The following is a 19,078-nucleotide window of genomic DNA, read 5'->3' on the forward strand; positions in this document are numbered from 1 at the left end:
TCCCAGTTTCGATCGAGTCCCCCGATCCCCCGCAATCGAATTTCGCCCATCATGTCGTCCGCCGAAGTCCAAGAACGTCTCAAGAAGCTCGGCCTGAGCGCCCGAACTGGTACGTGACTTTTGCGCAATTTTAAGATCTAAGTTCGAGGTGAGAACAGCAAACTGATCCGTCATCTAGGGTATGTCTTCGCATTGCGATGCTTTTATCCGTAGGCTGTCACCATTAGTTGTCGCTACTAACGGATCGACTCAGTGGAAAGGGTACCCCCCGACGAAAGGTCAAGCGTGCGCCCGCCCGCTCCGGCGCCGACGACAAGAAGCTTCAGCTCGCCCTTAAGAAGCTGAACACTCAGCCCATCCAGGCTATTGAGGAGGTCAACATGTTCAAGCAGGACGGAAACGTCATCCACTTCGCTGCTCCCAAGGGTTAGTCATCATACACTGGCATGTTTCGTGGGGCTCGGTACATATTGACATTCTTTCCACTCCAACAGTTCACGCTGCTGTTCCTTCCAACACCTTTGCCATCTATGGTAACGGTGAGGACAAGGAGCTCACCGAGCTTGTCCCCGGTATCCTTAACCAGCTCGGCCCTGACTCCCTTGCTTCCCTGCGCAAGCTCGCCGAGAGCTACCAGAACCTCCAGAAGGAGAAGGGCGAGGACGATGACGAGATCCCCGACCTGGTCGAGGGTGAGAACTTCGAGAACGAGCCCAAGGTCGAGTAAATTTTCTCTACACAGTCAAGGGCGAAGGGGCAGTAAAATCGTAGGTCTGTTCGGCCAAGAGGCTGGCTAGTTTTTCCTACGAGGCGGGTTTTATGTTTCCCCCTGGTATTGGGCAGTCGTAACAGTCACTCCCCTGCTCTCTATGCTGAGTAGCAGAGGAGCAGGTACGGGCACGCAAAAGGTCACAGCTCGGGAATGTCATGGTGGAATGGCGACCTTATGCTCGCTGAGGTTGATTGATCTGTACGAACAAACAAAATACGACTTACATCGGGAGAAATACCAATCTCTAATGATGTCAATGATTGCTACGTTTTTCTAGTTGGAAATCTGAGCCTCCGTCATTTCTGATCCACCCTGACAGTGCCATCTCACGGGCGTCGTCCTTAACTTGCCGTCTGTGAGCCATCAACTGTCCTTGTTTCAAGTAGCGATACGTCTTACCACCAGGACAAATTTCTGTAGAAGAGGAAGCGCCGCCTATCCTACTAGCGAGATCGTTTGCTGCTTCCCACATACAACGCCTGGAAACTCGACTTGCTCCGTCTGTCTTGAAAGCCTTCCGGCCTTGAATAACTCCCCCAATGAGGTTCTCTTCGAAACCTGACCGTGACCATGTTGCTGCTAGATTGCTCGCTGAAATCTTACATGCCCTCATCTGTACAGACCGTTTCGAAAATTCGAATTCCTGGTCCGTCGTTGCAACTGAGAACTCCCTAAACGAATAGCCTCCCAGCCACTTTTTGCCAGCGACGAGGTTCATCCTGCCTTCTGCTGAAAAGGAGCGTCGACATGCAAGATCAGAGTATTGGGATCTTGGCAAGACGATGCTACTAATGTATGCATTGGTAGGATCGACGAATATTGATGTGATAGCTGAGAGAAGTGAAGCGCATTGTTTCAACGCAAGTTTATCAGAGCAGGACTTGGATAATGTTGGGGGCGCATCTCCTCGAGCAGGTTTTCGTCGAACAATTCCAGTTCTAGAGAAGCAAGCCCTTCCTAGTAAAGAGATTTGTGCATCACCTCCAGGCTTTGCATTTACAGGAGTGGGGGTTTCCCATGCTGAATCATCTTCTTGAGAAGCCATTGTGAGCTCCATACTAGCATCGCCGCCTGCTTGTTCAGTAAAAGTAGTGTTTTCTTTCGAAATTACTTACATGGTGCTTCTGAGCAGTACATGTGCAGCTTGACGCTGTCTTTGATCTCGAACAATTGCAAAGGGTTGTCATTCAGAGTTGAAGCGCTCGTCTTCATCTGGAGGATACACGACTCGTCATCTTTATCAAGAATATTCTCGCATTCATCAAGCAAGAAACGGTTGAAAGTTCGTATAGCTAGGACCTCCGCATGCCAGTCATGGATGCCCACGCCATTGGATTGTGATATTTTTGACGCTGGTAGGCATTTCATGCCAGTTCTACGATAAGAAATTTTAGGGAATGCAGAGAAATAAACAGGAATCGAATGCGCTTACGCCAGGGCTAGACATGTTAGAATGCCATTTTTCTCAGCAACGATGCCACTCAGCGGAACCCATTCATGAGCGCCATTGTCGCGAACAGCAGGTTTTCGCTTCGACGGTAATTTGTAGAATTGTTGCAGTACTGCTTGTGCCACCAGATCCGCCTGAGACGTCATCTAGCCATATCCAGTCTATCCAAAAGGCCGATACAAAATCCACGGGCCAAGACTGAAAACTTGGGACTTTTTGTCGTGTTGATATCAGTACTAGGTAGGTATGATGTTTCATGGTAACCTTAGGTGCCCTCCGGAGAATCATCGGTAACTGGTGGCGCACGTGATCACAAAGTTGGAAGGACCACATAGGTAGTCACTTAGGGCAAGTGCTACCCACATACTTGGGATTCGAATTTCAACTTTCCATTTGCCATTGCCAATCCACGGTCAACCACACAACACCTTGTCGCCTTCAAAGCACAACCAGCGACAAGATGCGAACCTACGAGGACACCTTCTCCGGCGCGAGAATCTACCCTGGCAAGGTACGCTCCTTCAGCCATTATCCCCATCCGTTCCCTTGATGCGATCCGGTCGATTATCGAAATGCGAAACGCCCCAGTCGCTGGAGGGTGATGACGACGATGACGGATCACAGGACGAGCACTGGGATTTATTTGAATCAGGACATCACAAGGCTAACGGGTATCGCTTCACAGGGTAAGCTCTACGTCCGTGGCGACAGCAAGATCTTCCGATTCCAGAACGGCAAGTCGGAGTCTCTCTTCCTGCAAAGGAAGAACCCCCGCCGTATCGCATGGACCGTCCTCTACCGCCGACAGCACCGCAAGGGTATCTCTGAGGTACGAATCCACCAAACTTTAGCAGCGCTCACAGCGGCTATCACTGCAGCTGGTGTTCTGCTAATTACCACCGTTCAACGGAGCTGACATATTCTACAGGAGGTTGCCAAGAAGCGAACTCGCCGCACCGTCAAGTCTCAGCGAGGCATCGTTGGTGCTTCTCTCGACGTGATCAAGGAGAAGCGCAACATCCGACCCGAGGCCCGTTCCGCTGCCCGAGCCCAGGCCATCAAGGAGAGCAAGGAGAAGAAGCAGGCCGATGCTGCTGCCAAGAAGTCCGAGAAGGCTAAGCTCGCTGCCCAGGCCTCCAAGGGCCAGGCTGTCCGACAAGTCAGCAAGCAGGGTGCCAAGGGCTCTGCTCCTAAGGTTCAGGCCAAGAGCCGTTAAGTTAGGATTGGACTTTGAGGGAGGAAGAAAATGGAAGAGTGGAGTCCGTGGTTCTTGTGTCTTTATCCGGCCGGTTCTTCTACAATCTCGGGTGCATGGATTGCCAATAGGGTGCATTGATAGCTGAGCAATGCAAAATGGTCAAACAAAGCTGCATCTTTCATGCCGTGGTGAACACGGGCTGTACAATCGCATGGTCCTAGGTAAACATGTCACGGCGTCGATCCGATTGCTGGCGACATGTTTTGATGGATTTGACGACAAGATGCCTTATGATACGAGAGCAGGCTTCACAAAAAATGACATTTCGGATCGAGATGATTTTCATATGCTTCGAATTGAACACGCGTCGATCTATCTTGACCCTTCATGCTTCACGTCTATATTCTATTCCTTTTGTGTATTGCAATGCAACTTCGATTACAGCTGGGCCAGGACGCCTAGGGCACCAGACTTCTCGATGCTTCCAGGCTCCTCGTCCCTTGCAGCGTACACGACCTTGCCTTGGTCGACAATAATCGCAAAGCGTCCAGTTCGCTCACCGATATTCCAACCGATAGTTTGGGAGAACTTAGCATCTTTGTCGGACATGAAGAGCTGGTCAAGTTAATCCTGTGATGCTGGCTTATTGAATAAAAGAGAAACTCACGATCTTGTCATCGGTAATGCCGTTGGCCTTGGCCCAGCCGCTCATGACAAAGGGGTCATTGACAGCGATGACAATGACCTGATCAACGCCCTTGGCCTTGATCTTGTCGACGTGTTCCAAGTAGGAAGGAATGTGAGAGCCGGAGCAAGTAGGCGTGAAAGCACCTGGGATAGAGACAAGAACAACCTTCTTGTTCTTGAATTCTGTGTTAAGCGATGTCAGTATGCGCGTACTCTAAACGAGACTTGGATGTGAAATCACGTACCCTGGCTGGCGTTGAAAGGGACAGGTGTACCACAAGTAGTGAACTCAGAGGTTTCAGGCGAGGGAGGGATATAGCTGAACCAGACACCCTCTGGGAAGTTATCACCGGCCTTGAGCTCAGACATGTTGACTTTATCTAGTAGGTAAACTTTTGTGTATGGGATTGTAAGTTGAGCAGGGCAGAAGAAGATGTGTATCGAAGTGTGAGGAAGGGAGACCAAACCACAACTTTGAGGGCATCTGCAGAAGTTTATATCGTCCCTGCCTTCCGCATGTAGACAGTGCCGCTCTTTCCCTTAGGCAGTCTACGAGTCGCTACCTAGGCAGGTACCCCGCCGCTTCTCAAAGAGGGTCCTGATGAGGTCAGTGAAGACCTGTGGGGATCCTCGGAAAGCGGTCGGCGTGGATGGTGGAACCGCTATCGGCCACTCAAGCCGCAATGGTATTGAGATACGCAGCACCTTGATGATGGAGACCGGGTTTTTCCCAGGATCCATTTGGAATCATGTCAAAAAAGTCGGTGCTCTATTAATAAAATGAGGTCCCCAATACATGTTCAGTTCTCCAGCCATGACGCATCCTTCAGTTGTCCACTTTCACGATGATGTTCAAATGAGGCTCGGCGCCAGCTTCGGCGAGCGAGAGGCCAATCGGCGCAACATCTGTCACCCAATTTATAATCTGCTAAGATTACCAAGATCGGGAAGACGATGATTTACAGAACATTCAGATGTTGCATATCATGATTCCAAATGGTCACAATGCAGTGATGAGTTTGAACGATACGATGATTACTGATGACAATGTGTAGTCAAGCGTGTACTTCCCATTGTATTGCGCAACAGTTGTTTTTGTGTCACCAATAAAGTCACCCAACTGCCAAACCATGAGAATCCCGGTGTGGCTGAGATTCGTATCCAGGGATTATACCTGTGTCACTAAAGTATAGCTATGTGAGAGACCGTCAAACCTCGTAGCCACGGCATCAGTGGATTCTCTGATGGAGAATCCTCAGTCTCTGTTGACGTGAGCCGTGTATAGAGTTTTCTACGAATATTCCATGCGCCACTATGTACGGACTTAATTTACACATACATCACGCATCCCAGCCCATATATTTCATGAGGGAGGCGCAGAGCCACATATAGCCAGTATCTCATGAGCTGTTGTATTGGCTGATGGCAAAGCCGCTGAGTAATTTCCAGAATAGAACCATGATGGTCGATGAAGAACAACCCTGAGATGTTACAAAACACATACTCTTGACTCCATTTTCAACAAAAACCTGCAAGTCGACATAATTTTAAAGTTTAAACCTCAAGATACCCCGAACGGCTGCCATAACGGCTGTGAACGGGTTTGTAAACCTACGTACCTCAGGTGTTGGTGTTGCCACTACCCTGGACCTAAGCACTTGTTCTTATTACCTTTGATCCTATGAGGCAAATGCATAACTTATGAAGGCGCCAACCTCAGCCTAATTCGTTTTATTATTCCTTTGGTTACGTAGAACATGTCCGGATTGCACATAGGCTCTAGGGATAATCCGTTGGCCAGCGTAGGATCCAGATCAATATGTGGAACAGTGACGAGATAATGTTATCTGGACTGAACTGCATCAGTCATAGAAATATGCCATCATCAAATCACTTTATTTGGCCGCTCATGCCTATCGAATGAGAAGCATGCACTGTTTACTGACAATTGCCGGCCAACATCATGATAAGATGCTTACCTGATGTGAACCATTGATTGGCACACGGACCAAAACGTCCCGGAGCGGGGGAGCACGCCTTGCAGGAACCAACAACGTCGATATTTGACTTCTTCCAGCTAGAAACAAGCCCTAAATACCGTCAAACACTAAACAGATGTCTAGAGAAAGCCCAGAGAAACCAATTGGCGGCTCAGGTATATATATTCTTTCCAAATGCCTTATAAAGTAGTGCTGATGACCAATGTTCAGAGAATGGCGAATCATGGACGGTTGAGAAAGCCCTGAGTCACAATGACCTAGTTCATATATCAGATTCACCGATCACCTTTTTCCATCTCCTTGGCCTTCTCAAGACAACAAAGCGTGAAGGTTGGAAGAGACACGGAATTAAGTAGGTTGTAGGCTATTTCCGAGTATCTTTTACGGATGGGCTCACAAGTACCAGTCCCGAGTCGGTTGCAGATCATTCTTATCGAATGGGCATGGTAGCAATGTTTGCACCACAAGAACTTGACCAAGCCAAGTGCATGAAGATGTGCCTTGTTCACGACATTGCGGAATCTGTCGTGGGAGATATTACCCCTTTCAGCGGCGTCTCTAGGACTGAAAAGGGTAGAAGAGAGGCCGCAACCATCGCGTACATTGCCAACCGATGGTCTGGACCATACACTGCCGAGATTGAAAATCTCTGGCATGAATTCGAAGCTGGTGAAACCCCGGAGGCTCAGTTTGCCCAGGACATTGACAAAATCGAGCTCCTTCTACAAGCAGTTGAGTACGAAAGGGAGAGTAAGAATGAAAAAGACCTGGGTGAGTTCATGGGAGTTGCCCGAAAGTTACGAACTGAGGCTGGAAAGGCATGGGCAAATGAAATACTGGGGGATAGGGAGAGGTTTTGGGAGGGCCGGCAACACTTGAGGGGAGAACATGCCCAACAAGGAGGGCTCTCTGAAGAGATGACAAAGGCTCATGATGCATATTATGGATAGCTCGGGAATCAATTCCACAATTCCTACATTTATTAGTCGTTGAATTTCTTGCGTTGATAAATTTTAGTGGCTGGGATATTGCTGCTTAGGAAAGCATCCTGACTCGTTGATGTACTCTATAAGAAATAGGAGCAAACAACATTCGAATCGCAGTCACTTGAGACTCAATTGTCAGCAGGTATTCAAGTCTCCCCCAATAATGTCAGCTTGGAGCGGATCATGCATAATGTGTAATTCAAACAACACGCGTCAAATGGTTCAGCTGGAGCTGCAAACAGCTTCTTCCCGTGTGAATATGGCACCAGGCAGGGTTGGTAAGGTAGGGCAAATGCCACCTGAGCAATGTGAGACTAACTATGCAGTCTGTACTGCATATGATTCTCCTTCAGGAATAGAGCCATGAGGGAGAAAAGCAATTGCATGGACTTATCACTTCTGCTATGTAGGACAAGGGTTGGCGAGTGTCACGGTATCAATAAATTCATGCACGCACCTCAATCTGAGCCAGCCACAGTTGGCCCAAAGCACCCTCCATTATCAATACCCTATTTTCTGTACGTCATTATTACAGCAAGGGATGAATTCGCAGTTGTCAATTACGAAGATGAGCTTGTTGCAAGCTGGACGTCTTCAAACGAGGCGTGATTCAGAGAAACAATTAATGGACTTCAGTTTTGATTGAACGAAAAGGCCGGAGTCTTCAGCAAGAAGCATGTGTCATTACATTCCAAGACATTGTTCTCACATGCATGGGATAATTGATTGCTGCTGTCTCGGAGAAACGCTCGATTGGGGTGATGTTTGCCCAGATTACCGAAGACTTGGCGACAAGGTCCAGGTCCAGGGGCAGGGGCGGGACACTACACAGCCTAGACAGCACAGGCGACAGGGTAGGTATCTGTCCGTCATTTAGCAGCGATCTTCCAGAGCTAGGCCGAGCAATTGGAATTGACTTGTCAAATTTCCCTGCGAGTCTCGCGTAAGTCGGCCACTAAAGCTATCTACATAGGTATCCAGTTCTGTTGGCTTTGGTTAGGTAGCTTAGGACTAGCCCAAGCTTGACCTTGTCTAAGCTACTCCTGCTCTGATGTGCTTCACCAAAGCAAATATCAGTCCTCGATGTCGATGTCAATGGCATGGGCCGTTTTCACGGGTTGCCCGACGATCACGAATCTAGCGCCAGCCGCAAGCAAGAGACTTCAGTTACACATTCCTCACTTCTGAGATCAGAGAGGCGGCAAGGATACCCGTGGCTCACTCTAGGCCCATCCTGGTGGACAAAGGCATGGTTACCTACTTAAGGTAACTTACCTTATCTGAGAAGGATGCAAACCGAGAACAATCCTCTTCTTCCCAGTATGTGCGAAGCCACACCTAACCTAGGTGCAACATCAGACCGTCGACCATGTCGTTTTGGCCCTGATCCTCTGCCGCCAGCAAAGTCTTCTCGATCATGGATGCAGTCCAGGCGCCCACTAAGATCTACTAACCGAAAATCAAGTGCAAGGCTCATCCTTGCTTCGGAAGTTCATCCGATCTACAGTATGGGCTTACATGACTACCTGCCAAGAAGCATACTTCAGCTGGATGAGCCTTTTTAATTAGCTATTTATGCGACTCTCGCGATCATGCCTACAATGCAGGCCTACAATGCAGGCCGACAACCACGTTTCAGCCAAACATGTTGGTGTGATGGTACATCAATAAGTTGGAGGTCAGTGCGAAAGGTGGGGGAGCTGAACAAGACGAAGAGGCGAAGACGTTGTGCAACCCATTCAGCCGCCTACGATCTTCCCTGATTTCCCAGCGGTTGTGGTGCTTACCGTCCGTGTTCCTGGGAAAGGTCACAGAACTCGCAGGCTATGGCCATCCCACATGAGGATTAAGTTTATGGGCGCAAAGTTCATTGCCGGTGGCTTTCTTGGATCGCCCAGCTATGCTTCCCCTTACAGGACGCGCTGGGCTGTTCTTACTGGCAGGCGAACTTGGACGTTAAAAAGGCTTGTCTACAAATCTAACCTAACGTATTTGGGTATCGTGGTGCCCCGATTTCCTGGTCTCCCCCTGGACGATTTGTCACTTTTGCGTTTGCTTCTTAGTCCGCCACAGGCTATCATGACGACCAAGACGCTTCTTCTACGCTAGGATGTCATTCTCGCTCATGAAGTTATTTAAATCACACACTGTCCCCTCGCCTCTTACCGAGCTGTGTGATCTATAGGCCATTTGCAGTCATCAAGTCCTTTTTTCCCCTTCTCATCAATCATTGAATCTCATTGAATCTCATACTAGTTTTCGCATTATCTTCTTCAGCATGAGTCCTCTTTCGCTCTCTTACACACGCCCAAAGTATGTAAGCCGTCAATCACTCCGCAACAGTACGAGCAGCGACTCGCTGTCCGACGCGGAAAAATCCGATGCTACGGATAATTCCAGCTCTTCTCGTTCCTCCCTTGGAATACCAGACTCGCTATCCTTTGACAGGATCATTGGTGGTGGCACATGTCCTGTTAGTAAAAGCACTTTCCTCGGATTTACCACTCATCAGCGTACTAACTGTGCATTCAGCCCATGACTCTCCGTGATTTCATGACCTACCTTATCTATGTGGAGCATGCTGCCGAAAATCTCCAGTTCTATCTCTGGTTCCAGGACTATGAGAAGCGCTTTAATGCGAATCCAACAACAGATGTCAAGCTCGCTCCCGAGTGGACTAGGGCTATGCAGGACGAAGCTGTCATCAAGATTAGAAAGGAACAGTCAGACAAGATGCGAAAAGAGCCCGAGGCAGCGGCAATCTTTAAAGGTAGCGACTTTGAGAAGAAGGCTGGCAGCCAGGATCATAACATGAGTGCTGTTGACCCTTTCGCAACACCTCCTCAGAGCAGCAAAGGGGACGATTCCTCGATTTACACAGCGTCTTGCACAATGAACTCACTCAATGCAATGAGTCATCAGAGCCAAGCATCTGACGCCTTCAATATGGTGGGAGCGCAACAGCCTTGTAAGTCAATTCTACAGCTCCTGGAACGACATCTGAATCGCTAACCCCTTACCAGTCACGATCCAGCCATTTCGAGAAGAGATCAACAGGGTGATCTCAACATATATAATGGAAGGTGCACCTCGTCAACTGAACCTATCCTCTTCTGAACAGAAGGCGGTCATTGTAGCGCTCTCCAAGACAACTCATCCTAGCGCTTTTCGAAGCGTCTTCAAGACTGTTGATTCAAGCCTTCGGCACCAAGCTCATCCCAACTTCATCCGATGGTCTATCTGCAATGGAAACCCTGCCCGCGTGTTCTTTGCTCGATCGTTGGGCGTTGGGCTCATTGCCGCAGGCATCATCGCCGGACTCGTTCTCACGCTGAGTAACGCTGGCCGAGGATACCGGGCACTGGCAGCCATAGGTCTTGTTCTTGGCATAAGCACACTTGTTGCGGCCTACAAGGGCATGTGTGTTGTTCTGCATGGAATGCATCACCGACATGTCAGGCCGTGGGAACTGTTTGTAGACAGCGAGAACATGGAAGATGCGCAGAAGCAGAGCTTCGACTCGTTCGGATCTAAAAACAGCTACGAGGATGAACCCTGGGTCGTCAAGTACGAAAAGCGCAATGTGGTCCGCAAAGTGTTCGACCGCGAGGTCTGGATTCAGGAGCCCGCATTGCGACAGATTCAAGACACCATATTCGTCCAAGCAATACTCGCTTCAGTTCTCCTGGGCGGCATCATCGCCGCTATCTTTGTTGCTGTTCCGGGAGGCCATTTCTTTTGATCGCCCAGAAAGCTTTGTTCTTTTCTTGCCATGGCAAAACGACTATAGTACCTCATGGCACTGTTTTAATAGCTTCCTCTGGATTTTTTTGTAATGGTCTTTGCCATGATCTGAGCTACGGATACCCTACTTTTGTTTGCGGATGTTGGCGTTTGAGGGGAGTGTCTAGGAGACTCTCGAGTATATCTTGCTGCCGGCATTGTTGTCTAAAACAGTATTGATATTGCTTATAATTGACCCCTATTGTTGATAACGGATGAAAAACTGCCGCTCTTGACGACTGTGCGCTTGAATGCCGCTCCATCCCCCGTTTACTAAAGCCGACGGCAATTTAGGTATCTAGCCAAGCTCGGCATCAAGTCATGACCCCTCTGTAGCCGGGCCATCGGGACTGTCAAACTCATGCTTTATAATGCGGGAGTAAGAAGGCTTGCATTACGTCTCACCGTCAGCAAAAAAGGAAAATCTCCGAATAAGAATGCGCATAAGAGGCCAATGCGATGACCTTCAATTGCAGATCTTTTCAACAGAGTCCAATTGGCGAGAGATTGGGGAAGAGGAGCCAATTTCGCATACATCTTTGTTGAGCGAATACGTACATTTTGACACCCTGTATCCGTATTTTCTGGGGAGCTTTCCCCAGGCAATCCGGAGCCTCGGCCCACCGGCTTTTGGAGAACTAAAATGATGAACGACCGCTATCGATAAAGGGTCAACCCCATTGTAATATCCAAGTCTCCCCATCCGATTATTAGAGCCCCTCCATAGCGGTTTATTATATGTTAAGGTAGCCCTGACCTCCTTACCCATCTATCTCCCTTGTTCTCCCCATTTCATAATTCGAATTCACGTTCAAATCTGTTGCCGCCCCCCTATACATCCTCATAGAGCAGGCTATGCAATAACTCTGCGTGGGCATTGGCAATCTGCTCTCCAGCGCTTCAACTCGAACCATCTCCACTATCTATCTACTAAATTACCCCCTCCATCCTCTCAAAAGTCAATCGAGCGTGGCACGAGAGACATAATCACACAATGACTCCCGTCTCGGAACACGAAGATGCGATTGCACAAGAACTACAAGCTCCGGCGCATCCTTTGGACCACAAGCGCCGCCGTACCATGACGTCGACCGATGAAATAGACAGCACCATCATCCGCCCTGGCAGTGTCAGAATTAATGTCAAAGGCGCTTTCATCGTCGACCCCGATACGGCGACGCCAGCCTCTACCTCTGGCGCAAGCGCGGGCGGTGCTGCAGCTCATAACGGCCGAATGAGCCCGACGCACCCCGAAACGAGCGACATCCGGTTGCCATACCACACTGCGATTGTGAGCCATATTGCGATTGACGTACGTATATCCGTTCTGAATCACAAGAAGGGGAGCGATGGCTGACGTGGCGAGTGTCATTGTAGATTGGCGGATCGCTTATAAAGCTCGTTTACTTCTCGCGCGAAGTTGATTCTACGGATCCCGGCGGCCGACTGAACTTTCAAAGCTTCGAAACAGATCGCATTGATGACTGTGTGGAGTTTATGCGACATCTGCGTGATAACCAACTTGTCAATGGCTCACAACCGGGAGAGTTGTGTGTGATGGCGACTGGTGGTGGCGCGTACAAGTATTATGACAAAATTCGAGCCGCACTCGAAGTGGACGTATCGCAAGAGGATGAGATGGAATGTCTCATCATTGGTGAGCAGCTCTATTCGCTATCAAGAATGTTTGAGCTGATAGTTTTTCTAGGACTCGACTTTTTCATAACCGAAATCCCCCGCGAGGTCTTTACGTACTCCGAAACAGATCCCATGCACTTCGTCGTGCCACAGGATAATATATATCCTTATCTGCTCGTAAATATCGGCTCAGGCGTCTCATTCCTCAAGGTCACTGGGCCAAGATCATATCAGCGAGTCGGAGGTACATCACTCGGTGGTGGTACTCTCTGGGGTCTCTTGTCTCTGCTCACTGGCGCGCGAACTTTTGACGAGATGCTTGAGCAAGCCGCTCACGGCGACAATGCCAACGTCGATATGCTAGTTGGCGACATCTATGGAACAGACTATGGCAAGATAGGACTCAAGAGCACAACAATCGCTTCGTCCTTTGGTAAAGTTTTTCGTATGAAGAGAGAGGCCGAATCAGCAGCCGAAGATGGCAGATCTGCTACGCCGGAAGACGCATCCTTCAACAGCGCAGATGTTTCAAGGTCTCTCCTGTACGCCATCTCAAACAATATTGGACAGATCGCCTACCTGCAGTCCCAAATTCACAACCTATCCAATATTTATTTCGGTGGTTCTTTCATCAGAGGCCATCGTCAGACCATTAACACACTAAGCTATGCCATCAAGTTCTGGAGTAAGGGGGAGAAGCAAGCATACTTCCTCCGTCATGAGGGTTACCTGGGAGCAGTTGGCGCATTCCTCAAAAGGAAGCCCAAGAACTGGGGCCGCAAAGGAAGTCTTGAGGGCATGGATGACCTAGCTGAGTTACGGACGAATCTCCGCGAAGGGGCACCTATCTCCAGTACATCATAAATTTCAACGAGCGCATTGGGACGTCAAACCATGTCAGGGATTTCCCATTCAGCAAACACTGAAAGGCCTCAAACTATCGGAAGTTGATTTGAAGTTGCGTTAGGTCGACTTGTCAAGCAACAAACAAATGTGGTTGTATCTATCACCTTCCACAAGCAGCATTTTATGGCGCAGTATCTCAGGCGTTTGGTACATATTTGGGTTGGCAATCGTTTTTCTTTCACTTGAGGGCATGGGGCATTGTTATACAGAAAGTATCAGCGGCGGATGAGCATTTTGCTTGTTTGTTTAGAGATCAGGAAGCTCTATTGAACACATAAGGGTAGCTACATCAAGCGCAGCAAGTTTCTGGCAGCCTGCCGTAGTGCTCGTTGTGTAATTTTATGCTAACGGGCTTTTTGGCAAGGCCCTTTGATCCAGGAAGAATGCTTATGGTTGCACAGCATATGTGCTTGTTCTTAATATTGTGTTGAAAGTATAGAAGATATGTACTTGTAGCATGATGTCAGATTCAAATCATTTGTATAAATGCTTTTATTAACTTGACTTCCCTTTCTTGCTCTATCTCTTCCCGTACATGCTGTACTTTACTGAAGACATCATTCATCTCAACATGACACAGAGAGTTGCAGACATCGACGATTGGGTCAGAATGCCTTATCTTATTAGCACAACACAAAACCAGTTTTTCGAAAACTTCCCAGAACGAGCATTCAGAACTAGGCGTGCTTTGAACAGACCTGATGTCTGCTGGGAGACCACAAGCTTGAGATCCTTGTCTGATTGGAGTTGTGATCCAGGCGCTCCATGCTGCACCTGTGACTGTGATTGCCAGCCTGCTCTGAGGGTCAACGCACAGCTTGTTGGATATTTCTGCAAACCCCAGGATGATACCAATGTTGTAAGTTGACAGTCAAGTAGTCGATATCTTGAGATCCCTTACTGATGGTGTACATAGCTTGATGGCACACACTCACAGAGCCACGGCGTAGGACAAGCACTGCCAGGCCCTTTCTACGCTCATTACCAGCCCAACACCTATTACAGTTATATGGGAGAACCACGTGTCTTTTATGGCGAACAGGAGGCCTCGTCAGTTGAGGATATGATCTACTATAGAGCTAAGGAGCAGCGGCACAAGAATGATGCCGAGAGAAGAATTCAAGATTGGACACGACTCATGCCTGAACTAGTCGGCAACACCAATGCCTCGTCCTCAACGCACCGCATGTCGAAGAGATGCGCCAGGAACAATAATAAAGAAGACAAAAATCAAAGCGCACGCACAGACAAGAAGAAAGAGAAGAACAAGGGCGACGGGAGCAAAAGAAAGAGACGAACGTTCACACGACGATCCTATTGATGAGACGGATAGCGACGAGAGGTGGCCATGAATCAAGACGCGAGGGAATAACCATTATGGGCTGTTGTTACTTGTGTCGTGAGGATAAGAGGTAAAGTGAGTTTGGGCTACATGGTAATCAATGCACAAGAACTTCTCTTTAGTAATTATCTGGTATATGCCTTTATTTCCGTAGTCTAACACATGGCATTATTTACCTGCACTGGGATTGTGAAATAAGGCTGATTTAAGCTCAACGAATCATACAATGAGCAGCCACTCTAATCCGTAAAGGGAAGGGTCAACTTTAGCTGCATTTTATAAGTAATTTATCACGCGACAGATTCAAGACAAGGTGAGTTAATATCTTAAATATATAACTTATTCCTGGAGTATTAGCGGCTATTAATAAGGGATATATAAAGTTGTAATATAATTGAAGCTTGATAGACATAAAAGCATAAGCAGAGGCTTAAATATAAAGCCTAAACTATAATACCCAGTTTTTAAAAACTGTAATATTAAAAAGAAGGCACTCATCGTATCAGTCAGTAGTAAGTAACAATAAGGAACATACATACATGATAATACACAAAAGCAAAACGCAACATGAATAAAACACCAAAAGATAAGGGTCTGGCCGGGGATTGAACCCGGGACCTCTCGCAAGCTATGCTGTAGGGTTTTCCCTAAGCGAGAATCATACCACTAGACCACCAGACCGATGAAGTGAACCTGAAGATCCACTCGTGTTTTGTTGTTACAGCGTGCTCTGTTATTGTAGATTATACTGTGTGACTGTGGTTGAAAACGATTTCCCCGCTGGTTATCTCTTCAATCTCGATGTCTTGCAGATCAATGTTGGGTTAGGCTTTTCTGGGAGTAAGGTTCCTCCATCTGAAACTCAATTGGCCGAGAGCACTGCAATGATGCCGAATGGACCTGGATCGTGTAACAAAAACTTGGACGATCGACCCATTGGAATTGTTGATGTGTAATTCAAATTTGTTCACATCCGTGAAGACCTTGCAAGGCCCGCATCGACACCAATTGGTCATACTGATCTCTGGTCATGAGCTTCCATCCTAGACCAGACTCAGTTTGTATGCAGAGGCATCATTGCGGGGGGATGACTTACAGACTTGGCGAGTTCACGTATTCGCCGACATCAATCACAGCATCAATACCATGGAACTCACAAACATTTGTTGTAGTTCTTTTCATTATATTCACTTCGTTGTGGTCGTTGTTGACTCACTTTCCCATGCAGTCATTAGGTATCTTTCATCCTCTGTTCTGTTCTCTCATTCCCTCTCAGATATCAAGACTTTTGCTTCTAGTTGCCCTGTCCAACATCCCCGCCCTGCTTGATGCCCTGGCTCTGGCCTCCGCTGGCGGGAGCGTCCTGGAGACCTTGGCCATGCTCGTCCTTGCCCTCGGGGAGGCCAGCGGTCTTGTCAGCGCGGTCGACACGGTCAGACTGGAGTGAGTAGGTCAGTCAGGCAAAGACACAACATAAACGAGATGATGATTTGAATGAATAGACTCACGTCGGGCTTGCCAACACCGTGGGCGATGTTGTGGTCGGCAGCCTCAAAAGGGCCGTTGTCAGAAGAACCGTCTCCGTTGCGAGGCATTGTGATGTCTGGTGGTGTTGAAGTGCTTGAGGTGTCTTTGAGGTTGGGCTGTGGTTGATGCTTGAGGATGAAGAAGGCGAACATCTGTTGAGTGCAGAGAAGTTTATTTATATTCCATCGTGTTGGGACCCCGCTGTAGGCAGTCAACAGTGATTCAGCATCGTGATGTGTGATGCATCGACGACGTCATTCCGAGTAACGTCATCTCGATGGATGCAATGGATGCTTTTCTGCCCCTCGCTCTCCGCAGCCGCAAACACGCCGTCTGTGGGGAACAAACGCCAGCCAGCCTACATACCTAGCCAGTCCATGTCTTATCCTGACGGCAGCTGAGCAAATGCTCCTTGATGGGACCTGCATGAGATTATCCACCCACTGGACAGCCCGAATAGTCGTCTGTTAGTTTCCATTGTGGATTTGAGTCAAAGAAGCCTGGCACCTGGCACTTGGCACCTGGGCAGCATCATGCATGGCCCATTCTCAGTTGCTATTTCAGTTTGACGTGAATGCGAAGTTGGCGGAGCTGCAATCTACTAAATACACTAACAGTAGTTTATACATGTCTGCTGACCTCTGCCACCGGTTCTCTTGAGTTCAAGGTCCATGATTGGTTCAACAAAAACTTCTTGTCAGAGCCGCCCACGTCACGAACCCTCAATGATAGAACGTCTCAATTATCGCTTGCCCTGATATCGTGTATGCATAGCTAAACCATCCACTTCCACGAAATGATCCATGCCCACTAGTCATAGTAATCGCAAAGACTTTTCAACAAAGTGTAACCATCCTTCAGTGACCCGATCCCAATATCTCAACAATGACGGCATATGAAAACATCACAAGCTTCTGTGCAATCTACACAGCTTAGGCACTCATGCTGTACCCGGTGTCGGAAACGAAAGCGTCAATCAAGCTTTGCTGGAGCGTCCGCGGCGAGCTTTGGTTCTCGGTGCGGCCTTCTCTTGCTCCTCTTCCTCAACCACAGCATCTTCCTCCTCAGGGGCAGCCGCCTTCTTGGTAGCAGCCTTCCGTCCCTTTCTGACAGGAACAGGTTTCTCCTCAGCATCGGATTCCTCCTTTGGCTTCTGAGCCGAAGTTCTGCGTCCTCTCTTGGAAGGAGCAGGAGCAGGAGCAGGAGCGGGAACTTCATCATCGCTTTCGTTCTTGACCTTCTTAGTGGCAGCCTTTCGTCCCTTTCTGACAGGAACAGGGTTCTCCTCAGCATCGGGTTCCTCCTTTGGCCTCTGAGCTGAAGTTCTGCGCCCTCTCTTGGTAGGAGCAGGAACAGGAGCTGGAGCAAGAGCAGGAGCAGATGCAGCAGTCTCATTCTCACTATCATCCTTGACCTTTGCGGCTTTGCGGCCACGGGCCGGCTTAGCAGCGGGCTTCTCCTCCTCATCCGCCTTGGCAGCCTTGGATGTTCGAGCCTTCTTGGGCTGCGGCTCGTCCTCATCCTCCTCATCATCAGCGGCCTTCTTGCGCCCACGCTTGCCTTTGGCCTTGGGCTTCTCTCCATCGTCGGTGGCGGCCTGAACGGGGTTAGAATCATTGACAGTTTGTATTCATGTTCAGGACTCACAGCTTCAGCGGCCTCTTTCTTCTTCTTCTGTGCTGCAGTCAAGTGAATACCCTTCTCACCAAGCTTGTTCTTCTCTGGGTCCTGAATGATGTCAATCACTGTAGCCCGTGATATCGATCTCTATACATACCCCTTTGAAATCCTCAGGGTCAATGAAGCCCTGGTTGATACAGCGGCGGACCTTCTCTTGCACTTCAGGGTGGTCGCTATCAATGTCAGAGCAACAAGGATAGAAACAGGATGCCAAAACTCACACAAGCTCATCGTAACCATCGATGAGGTCACAATCGAAAGAGCCATCACCTTGCTGGCACAGTTCACGGACATTCTCTAGCTGTTGGCCAGAGACACATCCCCTGATAGGTACCTCGCTATTAGCGATCTACTATCAGTATAGCTGATGAGCTGCAGATACTTACCAATGTTTCCATGTCCAGCCTCCGTGCTCCTGGATGACGACATAGGTACCAAACCGCAGGGTGCCTTTGGCAACTTTGTCACCGTTCTTCTTGCACTCAGTGTCCTTGCACGTGGCACGGTTGTTGGGGGATAACTCTAATGCAATGTGAGCGAACTGCGGCAACAGAGCAGACAACAAAGGCGCTGCAGCGTAACGCGATCATGAAGAACGGGGATATTTTGGGGCCTCACCGATACGATATTCACCCATCTTGGCGGCAGCAGAAGGTATGGTACAAAAAATTGAGCGTCGAATAGAGTGGTAATGCAAAGGATGCTTTGGCTTTGGATACCTCAGGTAAGGTAGGTAGGTAGGTAGGTAGCTTGTTGCGCTGCGCGTTCGCACGGAAGTGGGGAAAAGAAAATGGCTGTTGGAAAGACTGATGCAGGAACAAGAAAATCTCTTTTTCGTAAAAGGGACGAGAGATTATGTATGTTACGCGAGCTCCTTTCACTTATGGCGCTCTGTGAATAAAAACAAAGCAGAAAAAGTGCGATAAGGTGAGATGAGTGAATGAAGGTGGGAAGTGCTGCCAGCTCAGCGTTGGGGATGTACGGTAGTAGTATGGTAAGGAATGGTAGGGTACCTTATGGTAGGTTAGTAGGTAAGGTAGGGTGCGGTGTATTGCACGCGACCAACGCGTCCCCAGCATGCAGGCAGGAGTGGTGACATGGCTCCTTCC

The 19,078-nt window shown here is 48.6% G+C and overlaps 10 protein-coding genes and 1 non-coding gene across 21 annotated transcripts; 7 read left to right on the forward strand and 4 right to left on the reverse strand.

The window, feature by feature from the left end:
- Positions 1-51: 51 nt before the first annotated feature.
- FVEG_01989 (nascent polypeptide-associated complex subunit beta) lies at positions 52-846 on the forward strand (the record flags this gene model as incomplete). Its single annotated transcript, XM_018889043.1, has 4 exons — positions 52-109; positions 179-209; positions 254-426; positions 495-846. 4 exons carry the CDS (start codon positions 52-54, stop codon positions 725-727), a joined length of 495 nt encoding a protein of 164 aa, XP_018745115.1. The 3' UTR covers positions 728-846.
- Positions 847-1,025: 179 nt separating this feature from the next.
- On the reverse strand, positions 1,026-2,368 carry FVEG_01988 (hypothetical protein; the record flags this gene model as incomplete). The annotated part of the gene is made up of 3 exons (XM_018889042.1): positions 1,026-1,843; positions 1,888-2,147; positions 2,205-2,368. 3 exons carry the CDS (start codon positions 2,366-2,368, stop codon positions 1,026-1,028), a joined length of 1,242 nt encoding a protein of 413 aa, XP_018745114.1.
- Positions 2,369-2,563: 195 nt separating this feature from the next.
- FVEG_01987 (60S ribosomal protein L24) lies at positions 2,564-4,922 on the forward strand. Its single transcript, XM_018889041.1, has 3 exons — positions 2,564-2,733; positions 2,908-3,051; positions 3,151-4,922. Exons 1-3 carry the CDS (start codon positions 2,683-2,685, stop codon positions 3,436-3,438), a joined length of 483 nt encoding a protein of 160 aa, XP_018745112.1. The 5' UTR covers positions 2,564-2,682; the 3' UTR covers positions 3,439-4,922.
- On the reverse strand, positions 3,859-4,476 carry FVEG_01986 (oxidoreductase; the record flags this gene model as incomplete). Its single annotated transcript, XM_018889040.1, has 3 exons — positions 3,859-4,035; positions 4,088-4,290; positions 4,353-4,476. 3 exons carry the CDS (start codon positions 4,474-4,476, stop codon positions 3,859-3,861), a joined length of 504 nt encoding a protein of 167 aa, XP_018745113.1.
- A 731-nt stretch (positions 4,923-5,653) lies between the features above and the next one.
- Positions 5,654-7,306, forward strand: FVEG_01985 (hypothetical protein). Of its 2 annotated transcripts, XM_018889038.1 has the most exons (3): positions 5,654-6,262; positions 6,318-6,459; positions 6,514-7,306. In XM_018889038.1, the coding sequence occupies exons 1-3, from the start codon at positions 6,223-6,225 to the stop codon at positions 7,055-7,057; spliced, it is 726 nt and encodes a 241-aa protein (XP_018745110.1). In that variant the 5' UTR covers positions 5,654-6,222; the 3' UTR covers positions 7,058-7,306. The 2 variants fall into 2 exon arrangements, with proteins under 2 accessions (XP_018745110.1, XP_018745111.1); XM_018889039.1 differs by having other exon boundaries at positions 6,318-7,306.
- Positions 7,307-9,051: 1,745 nt separating this feature from the next.
- Positions 9,052-11,095, forward strand: FVEG_01984 (hypothetical protein). The gene is made up of 3 exons (XM_018889037.1): positions 9,052-9,566; positions 9,626-10,061; positions 10,117-11,095. Exons 1-3 carry the CDS (start codon positions 9,372-9,374, stop codon positions 10,833-10,835), a joined length of 1,350 nt encoding a protein of 449 aa, XP_018745109.1. The 5' UTR covers positions 9,052-9,371; the 3' UTR covers positions 10,836-11,095.
- A 473-nt stretch (positions 11,096-11,568) lies between these two features.
- Positions 11,569-13,924, forward strand: FVEG_01983 (type II pantothenate kinase). The gene is made up of 3 exons (XM_018889036.1): positions 11,569-12,188; positions 12,254-12,533; positions 12,585-13,924. Exons 1-3 carry the CDS (start codon positions 11,871-11,873, stop codon positions 13,376-13,378), a joined length of 1,392 nt encoding a protein of 463 aa, XP_018745108.1. The 5' UTR covers positions 11,569-11,870; the 3' UTR covers positions 13,379-13,924.
- Positions 13,925-13,991: 67 nt separating this feature from the next.
- Positions 13,992-14,741, forward strand: FVEG_01982 (hypothetical protein; the record flags this gene model as incomplete). The annotated part of the gene is made up of 2 exons (XM_018889035.1): positions 13,992-14,279; positions 14,337-14,741. The coding sequence occupies 2 exons, from the start codon at positions 13,992-13,994 to the stop codon at positions 14,739-14,741; spliced, it is 693 nt and encodes a 230-aa protein (XP_018745107.1).
- A 334-nt stretch (positions 14,742-15,075) lies between these two features.
- Positions 15,076-19,009, reverse strand: FVEG_01980 (hypothetical protein). Of its 3 annotated transcripts, XM_018889034.1 has the most exons (9): positions 18,588-19,009; positions 18,356-18,491; positions 18,191-18,292; positions 18,067-18,142; positions 17,937-18,017; positions 16,271-17,886; positions 15,859-16,200; positions 15,302-15,805; positions 15,106-15,233 (listed from the first exon to the last, which is right to left on the reverse strand). In XM_018889034.1, the coding sequence occupies exons 1-6, from the start codon at positions 18,604-18,606 to the stop codon at positions 17,266-17,268; spliced, it is 1,035 nt and encodes a 344-aa protein (XP_018745098.1). In that variant the 5' UTR covers positions 18,607-19,009; the 3' UTR covers positions 15,106-15,233; positions 15,302-15,805; positions 15,859-16,200; positions 16,271-17,265. The 3 variants fall into 3 exon arrangements, with proteins under 3 accessions (XP_018745096.1, XP_018745098.1, XP_018745097.1); XM_018889032.1 differs by having other exon boundaries at positions 15,076-15,805; XM_018889033.1 differs by having other exon boundaries at positions 15,302-16,200.
- Positions 15,353-15,443, reverse strand: FVEG_14964. Its single transcript has one exon. It is a non-coding gene; the product is annotated as a tRNA-Pro (tRNA).
- Positions 15,690-16,658, forward strand: FVEG_14963 (hypothetical protein). 8 transcript variants are annotated; one of them, XM_018904020.1, is made up of 3 exons: positions 15,690-15,997; positions 16,061-16,209; positions 16,265-16,658. In XM_018904020.1, exons 1-2 carry the CDS (start codon positions 15,793-15,795, stop codon positions 16,207-16,209), a joined length of 354 nt encoding a protein of 117 aa, XP_018745106.1. In that variant the 5' UTR covers positions 15,690-15,792; the 3' UTR covers positions 16,265-16,658. The 8 variants fall into 8 exon arrangements, with proteins under 8 accessions (XP_018745106.1, XP_018745102.1, XP_018745104.1 ...); XM_018904017.1 differs by having other exon boundaries at positions 15,694-15,997; positions 16,047-16,205; XM_018904019.1 differs by having other exon boundaries at positions 15,694-15,997; positions 16,061-16,213.
- Positions 19,010-19,078: the final 69 nt, after the last annotated feature.

The sequence above is a fragment of the Fusarium verticillioides genome, chromosome 6 (genome assembly GCF_000149555.1).
Source record: "Fusarium verticillioides 7600 chromosome 6, whole genome shotgun sequence".
In the NCBI taxonomy this organism is placed as follows: Eukaryota; Fungi; Ascomycota; class Sordariomycetes; order Hypocreales; family Nectriaceae; genus Fusarium; species Fusarium verticillioides.

Coding starts and splice junctions, on each gene's coding strand:
- FVEG_01987 (XM_018889041.1), top strand. CDS start 2,683: ATGCGAACCTACGAGGACACCTTCTCCGGCGCGAGAATCTACCCTGGC. Junction 2,734..2,907: donor CGAGAATCTACCCTGGCAAG/GTACGCTCCTTC, acceptor ATCGCTTCACAG/GGTAAGCTCTACGTCCGTGG. Junction 3,052..3,150: donor ACCGCAAGGGTATCTCTGAG/GTACGAATCCAC, acceptor CATATTCTACAG/GAGGTTGCCAAGAAGCGAAC.
- FVEG_01985 (XM_018889038.1), top strand. CDS start 6,223: ATGTCTAGAGAAAGCCCAGAGAAACCAATTGGCGGCTCAG. Junction 6,263..6,317: donor GAAACCAATTGGCGGCTCAG/GTATATATATTC, acceptor ACCAATGTTCAG/AGAATGGCGAATCATGGACG. Junction 6,460..6,513: donor TGGAAGAGACACGGAATTAA/GTAGGTTGTAGG, acceptor CACAAGTACCAG/TCCCGAGTCGGTTGCAGATC.
- FVEG_01984 (XM_018889037.1), top strand. CDS start 9,372: ATGAGTCCTCTTTCGCTCTCTTACACACGCCCAAAGTATGTAAGCCGT. Junction 9,567..9,625: donor TTGGTGGTGGCACATGTCCT/GTTAGTAAAAGC, acceptor CTGTGCATTCAG/CCCATGACTCTCCGTGATTT. Junction 10,062..10,116: donor GGTGGGAGCGCAACAGCCTT/GTAAGTCAATTC, acceptor ACCCCTTACCAG/TCACGATCCAGCCATTTCGA.
- FVEG_01983 (XM_018889036.1), top strand. CDS start 11,871: ATGACTCCCGTCTCGGAACACGAAGATGCGATTGCACAAGAACTACAA. Junction 12,189..12,253: donor TGAGCCATATTGCGATTGAC/GTACGTATATCC, acceptor GTGTCATTGTAG/ATTGGCGGATCGCTTATAAA. Junction 12,534..12,584: donor GATGGAATGTCTCATCATTG/GTGAGCAGCTCT, acceptor TAGTTTTTCTAG/GACTCGACTTTTTCATAACC.
- FVEG_14963 (XM_018904013.1), top strand. CDS start 15,793: ATGAGCTTCCATCCTAGACCAGACTCAGTTTGTATGCAGAGGCATCAT. Junction 16,206..16,264: donor GTCGACACGGTCAGACTGGA/GTGAGTAGGTCA, acceptor TTGAATGAATAG/ACTCACGTCGGGCTTGCCAA.
- FVEG_01980 (XM_018889032.1), bottom strand. Junction 18,293..18,355: donor GGCTGGACATGGAAACATTG/GTAAGTATCTGC, acceptor GGTACCTATCAG/GGGATGTGTCTCTGGCCAAC. Junction 17,887..17,936: donor AGAAAGAGGCCGCTGAAGCT/GTGAGTCCTGAA, acceptor AACCCCGTTCAG/GCCGCCACCGACGATGGAGA.